Genomic DNA, 16282 nt, shown 5'->3' on the forward strand with positions numbered 1-16282 from the left:
AGATAAGGTAATAGGTAACAGGTGATTATACGATTGGTATCGGTATCGGACTCGACCCGGAACTTCCTAATTATTGGCAATATTAATTACGTGGAAAACAAAAGGGCCTGGAGTGGTGTAATTTTTAATCTACACCTTTGTACTATATTAGTTATATATAAAGTTGAATTCTTTGATTCGTCGATATTTACGTGATGACGGCTGACAAATTGGACCTCGTAATTTTAGTATTATAGATAGTACACACAAGGTATTATCCCGCTGCTAAAATTTGTGACTTTTTAAGAACATATTATTCTTATCTAAGCCTAGAAGTGTTTACTCCTCACTTAAGCTGTGATCACACCTTACCGGATAGCACGAACGGACGGCTAACGGATAAAAGAAAAAGGTTTCCGTTGACAAAATTGTTATCTGTTGGGAGTCCGTAGATGTACTGACCAAATAAATCAGGCCTCTAATGGATGAATAATTGACAAGATACGGATTAAAAATAGAACCAGAACGGAAAAGTATCATTAAAAACGGACGCCTAACGGATGTACAACGGGTACTTCATCCGTTGAACATTCGTTAATTCAAAATTTTCCACCGGACAGAAGGGACATTGATGGATAACACAGTTTATTTTATCATTACATCGCGGACTCCTAACGGATTCTTATCCTTTTGACGTCAGTTCGAGCTGTCTGGTAAGGTATGACCACGTCTTTAAGCAGATATCGTATGCTTAGCATATACACACACAAACATTTTTTTTTAATTTGGAATGACTTGTCCAGAGTTCGTCGATATCAGTTTTTAAATATTAAAAAAGAAAACTGAATTAATATTTAAAAATGGATAATCTTAAAAATTCCTACATTTTATCAAAAGTTATTCTCATTTAAAATAGATATGTGTAAAGGAGATGTGCATACAGTGGAGACCACCTCTAACTGTCATAATCTGAAGGAGAACTGTTCTAGGGCAGGGGCCATATGCATAAAACATCTTAACTTCAGTATTCCTTAAACTTAGATTTCACTAAGAATTTCATTAGTTAAGTAAAATTCTTAAGCGGTATGCATAAACTTACCAAGTCTTCTCTTAACTAAGGAATACTTAAATCGGAACCTTTCTCTAATTACCGTATGATACTACATGTAGCTCATCACATGTACTCATCCGTGTAAAAGTTTGTTATGATTATTTAAATTTATTGATCAATGCATGCTTTTATTTTAAAGAGCTGGGGTTAAATTGATATTGGTATGTAAAACAATTCAAAAGAACGTATAAACATAGTATAAATGATGAACAATAGGCGCATATAAGACAACGCTTTTTAAGGTTGATGTTTTTACGGATTCATGCATTTGAAGAAAAATATTTCAGTAACCCAAATGAATAATCTTTAATCATCTTTTAATGGATGTACTATTTTTTGGATACAACAATATGTTTTAAACTCTAACAAAACATGATCAAGGTTTTAGTGGCGTAGCACAAGACTAAGGGTAACATTGTAAGCAAATCATTTTACAAAACATTTTTTTCAATAAAATGTTCACTAATTATAGTTCAGCTTATTATGCGCTGACATCTCCCTTTCCAGACCCCTTGTTTTTATTTGCTTATGGTTTGAAAAAATCTATGAGAAATTCACATTTTTATCACTTCCCTTTTACAACAAAAAAAGGGGGGGTAGAAATATTTTCCAGGAATCCATATACAAACAAGGACATTTTTCAAAAGTCCTACAATCTTTACTGACACAAATTATGACAGTGAGTATATTCTCAACATCTTAACGTACTTAGCAATATTTTCGAAACCGCAATATATCTCATTGAATATATAATGAAATATAAAAAAAAAAATGATACGAGTAAGGTATCATAAATATCTTTTATGATCTTATATAAACTTCGAATTCCATGAGGTGTAGCAGACTTTTGACTTCCGTAACAGTGATTCCATAAACAATAAACTTATTGTTTCAACAAAATGGAGGCCCATGCACACCTCTCCCCTTAAGCTTTGTATGAAAGAAATCCACCTCTTGGTAGGTCTTAAAACCTTTCGATTTTGTTCCTGTAAGTGAAAAATGTTTAGGGTATGCCCTACATCTTTAAAATAAAACTAAATTGAAAATTCAAATGACCCCCCCCCCCCCCCCCCAAAAAAAAAAAACAAAAAAAAAACCACACACACATGATATAAAAATACTTTTTTGCGTGTCCTCTCTTCATACCTTAATTCTGTTTGAACTTACAGTTACGAATGATGCACGCGCGGTGTATTTTTAAAATCTAAAAAACGTGCACGTATAGAGTAAACAAAAGAAAAATAGAACCATGAATAACATGAGTATAAAAACTGAGTACTTTTCGGTATACACACGAGATATGGGAAATAGTATATAACTACCCACTGCTATCTCTTTATTTGTTGATTATACATGATTTGAAGAAAATTACGATGATGGTTAATATTTAGCAATAAATAAATGAATAATTAGTATTTTATTACTGATATAGTTATTAATCAATTTAACTGTAGGTAACCTATTAATGTTCTGCAAAAAACGCATACTTTCGATTGATTTTAAACTATGTTTGAAAATTTAAGGAAGCTCTTTAGGTACCTTAGACTTAAGTGTTATCTTAGGCGTTTCCTTAGTATAAGGAGTTTTATGCATACCACTTAAGTTTTGTGGGCGTGACTTAAAACAACTAAGATTTTACTTAGGAAATACTTAGTTTAATATTTTTTATGCATACCACTTTGATAAAAAGGGCGGAGTTTCCTTAACTTAAGTGTTTACTAAGGAAAATCTTAACTTAAGTAGCTTTATGCATACGCGCCGAGAATGTAGAACTATCTTCTGACACTTTTAAGATAGTTCTAGCTAGAACAGTTCTAACCTAGAAATGGTTTAGTCAGTTCAACCTAAAACTAATTTACACAGTTCAACCTGGAACTTATCCTAACAGTTCCACCCTAGACAGTTTTTAGACAGTCTACCTAGATCTTTGGTAGGTTCTACGACCAGAACAGTTCTACGACTAAACAAATCTACGACTAGAACAGAAATACGACCTGATTTCGCCACGAACTCATCACTATTGTTTTGAACATGTTTAGAGTCGGCTACTCTCAACGTGATCATCAAGACCTCACCAAGACAATACCACGACCATACTTTATCCTGAAATAATGTGCAAGAAAAAATAAACCTAAAAAAGTTTTTAACAATTTTATTTCTTTATAAATGTACGCATTTTCGGCATTAAATATTTAATGTCTGTTAAGAATCGAATTCATCCAAATCATATTAATAAATATTTTAAAATAATCTTATTTATACTTGTAACGCATGCATTTTTCTATCGGCAATTCTTAAAATTGTATCTGTATTTAGATTTTAACTTACGTAACTTTTACAGATAGAAAACATAAATCAGGTTAACCGTGAAAAGGTAAACTCGAATGGTAGTATGATAAAGTTTATTAGTTCATTTTGGGAAATAACTTTATTTTTACAACAAAAATTACATTTTAATTAGTTGAAATAACCTTTAGCATACATGTAGCTGTTTTAACAGTTTTATTTTTATATTGTAATAATGCACGCGTGTTGGATTGCTTGTCGTAGTTAATTTGAACTTTGACACCTCAGCGCCCATGTTTTTAAAAAATATATGTTATGGCACAAAGTAACCAGAAAGTCTCAGCATTGTGACAGAAAGATTCAACCAATACCTTTATATCTCAACCATTTAGAATTTTTCATTTTTCTGCTAAGACAGTGGCGTAGCTATCATGCTATTTTCAAGTGTACGCCCAAACCACGACGAGGGATTTGCAAGCCCCTATCGGGTCCAGGTTAAAGCATCCACTGGTAGTGTGTTCGAGGAGGGAGAAGCTCCCTGAGGCAAACGAGTTATGGAGAAAGAGATACCATTTCTGTTATCACTTTTTTAATATAAATTTCGTGAATGACATGAAGTAATTAATTTTCATAGATGTTTAGGTGTATTATGAAAATTCGTCAAGGGTTCCATTGTTCCCGCCTGGGGTTACTCCCCGCGAAAAGAGACCCATTTAGGGAGTTACCATTTGATTTTTATGGGGGCTAGTATGAAAAAAATTGTCCTGCATTTTTTTTAGCTGTAATCTCTGTCCTGCCTTTTTATTTTTCACTCTGTTCCGTCCTGCCTTTTTTTTTTTTTTTTTAGTTTATCCCGACTTTTTTTTACCTAAATTGTCGTCCTGACTTTTTATTTTTCCAAGTGGCTCATCCCTGCCTTTTTACTCAAAACTCCTGTCCTGCCTATTTTTTTCATATTTCATACTAGCCCCCCCCCCCCCTCCCCCAATAAAAATCAAATGGTAGCTCCCTTACCGGTTAATTGCAGGTTTTGAAAAAAAATCAAACATTTTCTTAAAAAGATATCTTTTTTCTTATCGGACTTGATCTGCAATAATAACTTCTACCCAAATTTTATGACAATCTCTGAAGGTTTTCAAATTTATCATGTAAAAAATAGTAATCCCCGATCGTCTATTACTTGAAAAAAGATAAGTCAGTCTGAAGAATGAAAAAAAAAATGCTTTCTATTTTCCTTCAGACATTGATCATAAAAAAGCTTCTGCCAAAGATTAATAAAATTCGATGAAGGTTTGACAAATTAGGCCATTCCAATTAATATCTGCTAAAGATGGATGGATGGTCCTTTCTGAGGGGTGTAAAATTTATATATCTTAAGTAGGGGTGTAATTTGGTTTTTTTTTCATCTGACACGTACACTGATACACAAAAAAAATCGGAGGGACTTGCAGCAGTAAATAATCAAAAATAGGGGTTACAGTAATGCATATGTCAGATCTAAGGGGTGCTTTGGAATGTAGACAGTTTCGTATCATGCATTATCTAGTATTGTGTTTAAAATTCTGATAGGTACAATCCTTGCAGTAAAAAATTCTGATAGGTATTTTTTTCCCATGAAAGCCCAATATGAACAGAAACTCTACATCTGATAGGTCTTAATTCTTAGATCTGAGGTAGTTGTTCATGATGTTGTTTTTTTTTTTTCCTGATAGGTATGAAAATAAATCTCCTCATCCATCCCCACCTGTCAGAAATTGACTGGAATGGCCCATTACGTGATGTGTAAAAAAACTTTTACTCCAGACTCTACTTGTTAACTTCAAATACAGATTCCTTTTATCAGATAAAAATACGGGAAATTAGAAATATTATTTCATCATTATGCTTGATACACAAAGAGCTTCTGTTCAACTTTTGTAAAATTTCATTAAAGTTTGACAAAGTCAATGATATATATATAATAAACATCTTTAAATGGTTAAGACGCCAACGAAATCTATGATCGCAGTCTCTATATAAATGAAAAACACATATCGAATCTCAGCAGATACAGAAATGCTTTAAACAAGAAAGTACAATTCACACTAGATTCAGACTGTTTAAGGAAATGAACAAATACATTTAACATGGTACCATGTGATTGAAAAGTAGATGTCGTCACTTTTATTCGCTATTAAAAGCTAATGTATGAAGACAGATTTACAAGGCTGGTGTGGTTTAACCAGTTCTTTTTTTATTATATTTTTTTTTGGCAAAATTCAAGTGTACGCCCGGGCGTTTTGACGTAAATGTAGCTACGCGCCTGTAAAAGTAAGCTTGACAAACAAATATTTTTGCAATTTACAGACGTGGTTATCGTAAAGCATTTAAAAAACAAAAATAATTGACATATATTCTTGCTAAGTCATTATTATCGTAGCAGTTCTATCGGATTCAAAGAATGTAAACATGAAAATCCGTAGGAGAAAAGTGATTGTGACTTCAATTTCAGATATTTTGAACCAATAGTGCGGTGACTGAAGGCAGATTTTTTAAATTTAATCTCCCCACCGAACACACACCTACATAATATATCACTGGAAAGAGGAAATCGTGTACTATAATAATATGCTTGTCGTCAGGACTTGATATGGTCACATTTTTTTTTAAATTGAGGTCAAAGGTCATAAGTAAAAATCTGTGAAAGTTTGGGAGGGTTTACATTTTGACATTTTTTTTTTTTCTATTTCTAAACTCTACCTATATACAAATGATACTGTTTTGGCTTTAGTAATGTTTGTTTTTATACATAAACCTTAATCATTGAGATTTTTTTATCAAAAAAAATCCTAAAACGACGTTTTATAAACAAAACTTCAAAAATCAAGTTTTCAACCTATAAAATGTTTAGAGCACCTTAACCTTATGAAAAATATCAATTTCAGGTAAAAATCAAGTGTGATGCAGGACAATACTTTAAAATTATTTTTTAAACTATCATAGTGGGTGAGTCATCAAACCAAAGCCATAGCACACTACAGTCAAATATGACCTCAAATTGAATTTGCGGATACTTCAGGTTTTTTTATAGACTACTCGTTGCTTTTGGGTTTTTTTTTCACAATTATTATTGCTACCATAGTATTATCTTTTGTTGTATATTTAACTCTGGTTAATATCTATTACATTATAGGTTTTGTAACTATATCCCCCCTTTTATCCCTTGCAACGTACCCCAAACTTCAAAAGTATTCCATATAAAAAAAGAAAATGTGATATGATTGCAAATGAGACAACTCTTCAAATGAGACCAAATGAAACAATTATAGGTCCCGTACGGGCTTCAACAATGAGTAAAATTCATACTGCATAGTCTTCAATTCCCGAAATGAATAATGAAAAACAAACAAAAAATCTAACGACCTGTTTAATGTACAAAATAAATAAGAAACAAACAAATATAGTATATAGAAACGAACGACAAACACTGCATTACCGTCTCGTGACTTGAAACAGACACATACAGATATTGGCGGGGTTTAACTTTTTTAAGGGCACGCCAACACTCCCCTAACCTCGGGACTGGAACCGTGTGTACCAGTGCAACAAGCTTTGTACCAAATCAACCGTTATCTCCATCATCTTCATTTTCATCAACCGTCACAAGACATGTTTTAATATTTCTACACATTTCACTCATGGCTACAGGTCTGCACATGAAAGGTTCTGCTCAAAGCAAACACGTTATTTTGAGTTTTTCTTTACAAGTACAGACAAGTTATTGTAGGAAGTCCGAAGACATTCGTTCCTAAAAAAATACCAGCTTCAAACCATCCCTATCTATTCATCCCAAGATTTTAAAAGAGATCTAAAAGGGGGTTTAGGAAGATGTGATGACATTCATATGCTTGTCTGCAAAGATGCTGGGGAAAAATTATACGAGACGTACACACTATCTTGAATTCGCTCAATTTCATGGTTGGCAACACATTAGATAGCGTCGCACTTTACTTTAAGTAGCATAAAATCCATTGGCATTCAATGTTTCAACAAGGTGTTTTCAACCAAACTCATGGTACATTTGTAAAGCCAATCCTAAATGAAAAGGAGTAAAACAAAAACGATTGCATCAACAATAGCATTTACACAATTTCTGTGGTGCCATTTCCTGAAAATAGTCTTGGCTGTATGCATTTTCATTGAGTAACAATAGAATGAATTACAATAAATACGAAGGCATTGGCTGAATTAAGAAGGAAGAGACAATTCATCCGAAGTTGGGTAGTCTTCTTTAGAGTTTCGATGTCTTTTCTAAGTAAACTTGCAGCGGAATGAAATATCTGTCCGTTATTTGTGTCTATTACAGATGACATTGATATTTTGAGGTCAGTTTTCAATTGACTAGAAGCTTATATGGCATCTTAAATAGTTATTTTGCTACTAAATATTATGTTATATTTGCCTTGAACTTGTTGAAGTTGTTTGACAACTGAATTTCTATAGAAATAAATTAGTTAAGACTGCATTTTACATGTAGAATATTTTAAATTAGAATCAGCCGGAAGAAATGATCTATATTTATCGAGTAACGGTGTCATGAGGAATGACCATTAAATCGTTGTCAATAGCCAAAATAAAATTACTAAAAGCAGTATCGTGTTTTGAGATATCTGCTTCCACGGGTTTGGATTTTTTTTAACGTTTTTAGCAAATAATTTTTAATGCAACCAAAATGACAGAGTGATTGAAGTTTAAAAGATGGACGGGAAACTATTTCAACTTTAACTTTATCTGACACGGATAAAACATTCATTTTTAATACGCTCGTCTGATTCAAACTTGAGTAATTTTTTATCTTTCTCAAATGTTTTGTTGCAACAAAATATACAAGCGCTCCAGTTTAACGACTGAATTCTAGAACGTGTACAAATACCCGAAACTGAGGGAAACAGTCAGATAATTGTATTTCGTCATTAAATATTAGACTAGAAGCTTCCTCGCTCTAAAAGGGGGAACATATAATTTTACTTGTGTAAGTTTTGTAGCATGAACGATGATAAACTGCCTGCACGGAGTTCTTCAAATTAACAGCTATTGCATGAAACAGCTTGATGTTCACCTCATCCAATCTTTTATGCAATGCAGATACAAAAATCGACTTCCCTCAACTGGTAAATTGACTCAAAATTTCAATCGAGGTTTTTTTTGGCATATTATGCACTGCATAAAATGTAACGACTTTTGTCTTTTCTCTGAACTTAATGGAGCAAGTTGCAAAGGACTTAACATATCACGGAATATTTACTGAAACTATCCGTCAATTATTTTTATTTTACAATAAGACTTTTCTGACAAAGTATATTTGATGTTTTATAACGAAAAAACATAGAATATAAACATATACAAAGTATGTGGCATATATCAGTGCACTTTAATTGAAAATATGTGTATATAATAGCGAAAAAGGTAGTAATTTCATTTATTGTATAGCAATATAATATTTCCCACAGAACGTAACCAAAAGATAGCGTGCAATAAATTCTAATATTGCACTAGTGCAATAAATCTTCAAAATTCATGACGTCATCAACGTTTAAATCTTAGTTTAAACCAATTTTTTACTTTCAAATTTTATATTGCTATACAATAAAAGGGTTATTGCATGAATATTGGGGAATATTGTCCCTCGTAGAACATATATTGCACTCGCAAGCTCGTGCAATATAAAATTCTACTCGGGACAATATTCCCCAATATTCATGCAATAACCCTATAATATCATTGAGAGCAAATTATTGACTAATACACAAAATGTGACGGAAGGCAAGTGATTGAGTTCCGTGTTGAAATTGATGATCTATATTTACTCCATTCTTTTTCCATTGATTTCTTAAGGTTTTTTTCATATTTTGGTTCTATAATTTTTATCACTAATTAGTTTTATTTAATATTATATGCATAAAATATTATGGGATAATTTTTATTACTACTATGAAGAGGAAACTAAAGTTTGAGTCTGAATTTGCAATTAAATTACCTCAATTTTAAATAGTCTAGACTTCGCAAATTTTATAGATTTAATTTAGAAGAAAATAAAATACTGAATGGAATATTTTGACATATAAAAATAGCTTCAGGAAAAACTATTTCAATTAAATGTAAGCAAACATATACATTTTTTCATTTTGAAAAAGGGGGGTTGAAACTCTCCAATATACTACCAGTCATTAAAACGACTTTTTAGAAAAAAGTGACCGTACGAAATTCTGACGACAGGGCAAAAACTAAAGAAGACATATTTGTTTTTAAGTTAAGACCATTTTTAGCCGTGTATTATTTGGGGAGATTAAACTCGCGATCTAGACGACTTTTTACACTTCTGTCACCGCACTATAGATGGTTTACCAGGCGTGATATATATCGTTTTGCCGGATTTTGCCGTATTAATTACAAAAAATTATTAAGTTACCGCACTCCCTACTTCGTCGATATTTAGAATTTAAATTAAAAATCAAATGCGATAAGAAAAGAAAAAAATACCTGTATTTCTAAATATACCTTTTTAATATTTGGTAAGAATGTGACTTACATTTTGGGGTTCTGAACAGGATATGGTTTATTTCTGCAATAATGTGTGTCTTCAAATATTTGTCTTTTTAAAATATTATATATTGTAATCATGACACCTTCTAACCTAAAATCTCTATATTTGATGATTCTAAAATAAATATTAGTGACAATGATAATGTATTAACATACAATGCTGCCGATTATTTTTGTGAGCCAGTAATGAAGGCTCCATTAACGTGCCATGATACGGCGGCTTTCCAACAACATGCCAAAAAGCGTCGTCTGGTTGCCAACAAAATGTAACAAACAGTAAAAAAAAAAAAAAAAAATAAGAAAGAATTTGGTAATGAAATGATTTCAGATTTCCTGACTTCCTCAACTAAATTTCCTTTTTATCAAGGAGAGCGGGAAACTTGGAATTTCATTTCTTTCTTGATAAACATTTTACAACGATCTATGAAATGATGACTATAGTTACATATGTACGTATATAAATAATATTGACAATTTATCAACTAGTGGCGGATGCAGAAATATTATAAGTGGGGGAGCACCGACTGCCTAAGAGGGGTCACGCTCTCTTCACGCTTCAATGATTCCCTATATAACCAACCAATTTTTTCCTCAAAAAAAGGGGGGGCTTGGCCTCCACCCTAAATCCGCCACTGTTAACATTTAACCTACCTTTGACCACCTGTCTAAATGATTGAGTAATTGTAAATATAAATTGTAGACTAATCCCATTAGTATAAGTATTTGTGTTAGTACATTTTACTTAAACGTACTATATTTTATTGTTGTACTATATTTATACTAATCAGATAACTTTCAATGGGGGTGTCATGACTTTATCAGTGTGGATCTTTTCATCTCTATCGAAACTATGCGAAATAAATAGTATGTTTTGAAATCAAACAATAAATATTTTAACTTCCGACAGCTACTGCTTTTTTAATTAAAAGGAATAGATATTTTTTTATGACATGCGCTTGAACGTATTTTAAATTACATCGCGCTTAACACAAAGTAGAGTAACAATAAGTAAACAGTCTTACAAATATATATGCATTAGTTGTTGTTTTTTTTTTTCTTTCTTGTTGATGAAATGTATAAATATGATTTAGTATATCAAATAGTATTTCCTCCTACATCTCTTTTCTCATTTAAAAAACGAACTAAAATGAAGAGTACTACACCAACTATTGAAAATATTCAAACGTTACATTTTATTGAAAATTATGGTTTTTATGTCTTTTATTGTTATTTTACATTTTGATACATACTTGGCCTTCCTTTTTAATATTGAAAGGGGGCGTTCTTGATTTAACTTAGAAAAACGCTTCAAACGCACAAAATAATCAAATCTCTAAATTCGTCAAATTCATTGAAATCAACAATGCAATTATGTGAGACATCTATGGAGCATACTAGTGACAGACGATGTACACAAAATCTACAAAAAGGGAAACAAAATCTTGTTGGTCTTGTTTTGGGGATTTTTTCCCTCGAGGGGAGTGGATCATAATATCTTTTATACATACGTATGTGTGGTGGAGGTGTGAATGTAATCTGCGTATATTACATTGTTATCGACACTCACATTGAATATAGTAAACACGTGATAGTCCTATTTTCATTTTTGTTAGGGGATGGGAAATAGTTTTTAGGGGAAGTACACATTTAAATTCATTAGAATCAAGAATTGTCCTAGTACTTATTGGAATTCCAATATCATATAGAATTTCTGATTTATACTAATCTTAATCCATTACAATTCAGAAATCCGACACCTACCAGTAGAAATTGCGGTATTCATATTTGTAATATGAGGATTCTGGGGCCGTGTCAATGAAAGTATCTTAGGATATGTCCTAAGATAGGTCTTAGGACATTATTTAGGATGGTCTTAGGACGTGTCTGAGACATGTCTTAGGATGTAAAACAAAGCTGTCTTAGGACAGTCCTAACTACGATGGTCCTAGGACCATCCTAACACATATATATATATTTAATTGAAAAAAATATAAAGAGATTTCAATAACATAGATTTGATTGTATTTTAATATTTATATATGTAAAGAGAGGGAGGATGACTTTTATATGGAACAATTAACGCAAAATAAAAGTTAAAGATTTAACGTAATACTAATAAATACGTTATTTAAAAATAAGATGGAAGATATAAATGATTTTGATACGAAAACATTAAAGTAAATAGTCACAAAACTTTGTTAAATGTTATGTTCGTGCTGCAATTTTAGTACGTAAACTAGTTTTGTCCTCTCGATTTCATTACATGTATCGAATGAGGATTAGTTAAAAAAGAAGTAGTTTTTTTCCCATATTTAAATTTTTATTGCACCGTTTTGGTAAGTCGCAAAAATGTTGCTTTACTGATAGTATTTTTTAGGCTTCAAAAAAGGCAGCACGAAATAATTTAATGTAATACAATTAAATCTTTAACAAAAATTGAAAAAAAAAATGTTTTATTAATTTAATTCTTATAACAGTTTGATAGTTTAATATTGTATTAGTATTTCTAGTATTGAGTTTATGCCATATTTGCTGTTTTTATTACGTTTTAGGACATTGTAACCTTTAGGACTATCCTAAGACACCTATTTGTATGTCCTAACTTTAGGACCAAATTTAGGACATATCTTATTTTAGGAGACTTTCGTTAACCTGACTTAGGACTAAGACGTGTCCTAAGACCATCCTACGACATGTCCTAGTCCTAGGACAGCTTCGTTGACACGGCCCCTGGACTGTAATGTAGGTTCCGTTGTTCAAATTTTAGTTCCATATAGATGGTTTAAAGCTTAAATTCAGTTTCGGCAAAAATTTAGTAATAATTATTCAAATGGAATAAGAGAACTTATAAGACTCTAGCTTTTTTTTTCAAAAATTGTATTCACAAAAATGTGTTTTTTCATGAACAATCTATGCAAATTTTGGCAATTTTGCACGACTTGTAGCTTAAAATATAGAACGGTTACCCACATTTTTATATTTTTTAAAATTCTATTTGAGGAAATATATACCTCTGATCCCGTTTAATAAAATTTTTAATGTTTGTCAATTATTACGCCACTCTGTACTTAATTAAATGTTAGATTTATGTCAAGAATGTCATTTAATACTTCATTTGACAAAAATACTTTAAACTTTCTATATAGTTGTCTGCACTACACACATTAGCAATTATGATAAAGCAAAAAAATGTTGATGTTTTTTCACACAAATGTCAGTTTTCGAACAAGTTACGAAAGCAGCCTGACAGAGATAAGAACAATATTGATATGTTGAAAGATACATCATGCGAACTGCATTGAAGAGTTCAAAATATGAAAGAGCAAAACACCATTACTAAACAATAGCTAAAACAAATACAAAATATCTAAAGGGTTTAATCATTACGAAGTTGACCAGCAATGAGGACCCCAAATTTCCAGCAGGAAAGATTCCAGTAGATATCACAAGGCTACGGAAATAACACGATAATACAATAATAAACTGTTTTTTTTTTAACTTGATAATTATTTTTACAGCGGATGACCGTTGAGGGCATTCCGATGTATTGCTATCGCCTAAATTTCCATTATGTAAATTAGTATGGGTTTTTAACCGATCTACAAACATGATAAATACGCCGACATCATCGAATGCAAAATAAAATTCCTTATCGCTTAATATAAATTCATTTCTTCAATGGATACTCATCAAATATTTTTTAAAATAAAATTTAATATTAAAATGTTTTATGTGTATGTAAGTAAAAATTATTAATATCTATGCAGACGTACAGAAAAATTTTGTTAACGCATGCGTAAGAATATCTCAAGAACAATTTCAATCTCCTATAAAGGAAGTGAAAATTTTATACAGATACATGCAGAGTTATTTGTCCTTGCTCTCTTGTTTCTTAATAACTAATAGAATAGAATGATATCCAAATGGATGAAAATTATATATACATGTAACTGTAATATACAAATATTAATATAATATAAACCAGAGTATATTGATTTGTATCAATATATGATAATTATTACGGTGTTGTTGAATTCCCTTTCATTTATTTATCTTCCACACAAGAACTTTTCTCAGAAAAAAATACATCTGTACATAAATCTCACTTTCAGGTATAAAGATGTGATTTATTTTCTGAGACAAGTGTTTGTGACTAACCACGAGAATTAGCGGTCATCCGATGTTCAGTACTTCGAAGTACTTTGATTTTTTATTATTATAATGGTCCCGTACAAATGTCAAAGTTTGACAGTTTCGTTCATATACATAAAAAACTATCATAAAACAACGTATATGGTACATGTTTGAACAAAGATAAAACGCCTATGTTTCTTTGTTTTGTAGATACCTTTTTACAAGTAGAAAACACGTAATCAGAGTTAACCTTACCACTCCGTTTGATTAAAAAGTAAGCATTGAATTACCTGTCCAATATAGTCATACTGAGGATACTTTTGATTAAACCATAAGATTGGGTCATCTTCTCTCGTAGTGGTGAAAACTATTCTGTTCGTGAATTCTCCGTCTTTAACATCTAATCTTTTTATTCTATTCGAAACATTTTCCTCCCCTTCATTGAAAAATCTTTCAACACAACTGACCAGATAAATCCCATGTATCGATATAATTACTAAATCAAGTTTCATTACTAATGTCCAAAAAGTGTGTTCAATATCCTCAGAACTTATAATCTAGAATAACCATCTGACAGCGATCACAATTACTAAAGTATTTCAATTCGTCAGAAGTTCTTGGTCCATGAAATTTAACTTTATTTTTTACTGTCTACTTTTGAAATGATAAGTTTTTGTATTGGTTGACGAGTTGCGTTTGATTTAAAACCCGTAACCCTTTTTAAACACCTATACAATTTGTTTAATGTTCATACGCGTCTTTCATAGTTCATAGGTAAAATAGTGAAAAATAGTAGCTTCACTGGTAAATTATATATTTAAAAAAAATTGTAATACGTTTAGAACGAGACATTTTCAATTATTTTCAGAGATTTATACTTGTATACATACATTTAACTGTATGACGAGATTCAAAACTCAGTTTTCAATAAATGTCTTAAGCGAATTGTTTAAAAACTGCAGTTTTAACTCGACGTGATGAAAATTTAGAAAACTTCTGTCCGATAAAAATAATATTTAAATTAGATTATTTTTGTATAATTGTTGTATGATTTTCTTTATTTTAGATGAAAATCACAATAAACAACAAAAATTTATGGTTTAGTACAACAATAAAATGAAGAATTAGTGCGTCCCACCAAGACGTCATCTATGTAAATTCAATGGTTTTATTTATTTTTAAATAGACCTGGTCGATGACCTGTAAAGTGAACAATTAAATTTATCTAGCCAGGGAGGACTTTTATTCTTGTTAACTGATCTTTTCACATATCCATATTTTACCAGTTTCAACTGTAACAACAAAAATTATTAAAAAAATTGTTAGCCTATCTTGTTAACAAAAAACAAAAAATAAACCTATATCATGAAAGGATATTTACACAACGTTTCGAATCCTCAATGCTCTTCAACTTTGTACTTGTTTGGCTTTATAAATATTTTGATATGAGCGTCACTGATGAGTCTTCTGAAGACGAAACGCGCGTCTGGCGTACTAAATTATAAAACTATATACACCACTGGGTCGATGCCACTGCTAGTGGACGTTTCGTCCTCGAGGGTATCACCAGCCCAGTAGTCAACACTTCGGTGTTGACATGAATATCAATAATGTGGTTATTTTTTTTTTTTAAATCCTGTTTACAAAACTTTAAATTTTTCGAAAAACTAAGGATTTTCTTATCCCAAGCATAGATTACCTTAGCCATATTTGGCACAACATTTTGGAATTTTGGATCCCCAATGCTCTTCAACTTTGTACTTGTTTGGCTTTATAAATATTTTGATATGAGCGTCACTCATTAGTCTTATGTAGACGAAACGCGCGTCTGGCGTACTAGATTATAATCATGGTACCTGATAACTAATTAAAATCGAGGACTGGTTGGTGGTTTGTCGTTACTGTGTTATAAGAGGTTTTGATAATTCAGATCATGAACTGGTTGGTGGTTGGTCGTTACAATGTTATCAGAGGTAACAATAGATAAAACAGATCATGAAATGGTTGGTGGTTAGTCGTAACAGTATTATAAAAGGTTTTGATAATTCAGATCATGAACTGGAACAATAAATATTTTGATATGAGCGTCACTGATGAGTCTTCTGTAGACGAAGCGCGAGTCTTGCGTACTAAACTATAATCCTTGTACCTTTGATAACTATTGACTAACTGATTAAATCACAGATAGTT

General features: G+C 31.5%; 1 protein-coding gene across 1 annotated transcript in view; it reads right to left on the reverse strand.

The window, feature by feature from the left end:
- The window catches only part of LOC143069468 (furin-like), a 122872-nt gene extending 108145 nt beyond the window's left edge, over positions 1-14727 (reverse strand). The window contains exon 1 of the mRNA XM_076244116.1: positions 14383-14727. Coding sequence (XP_076100231.1) covers positions 14383-14604 — 222 coding nt within the window. The 5' untranslated portion in view covers positions 14605-14727. The remainder of the gene's footprint in view (positions 1-14382) is intronic.
- Between the last annotated feature and the right edge of the window lie 1555 nt (positions 14728-16282).

Source organism: Mytilus galloprovincialis, chromosome 3 (assembly GCF_965363235.1).
Source record: "Mytilus galloprovincialis chromosome 3, xbMytGall1.hap1.1, whole genome shotgun sequence".
In the NCBI taxonomy this organism is placed as follows: domain Eukaryota; kingdom Metazoa; phylum Mollusca; class Bivalvia; order Mytilida; family Mytilidae; genus Mytilus; species Mytilus galloprovincialis.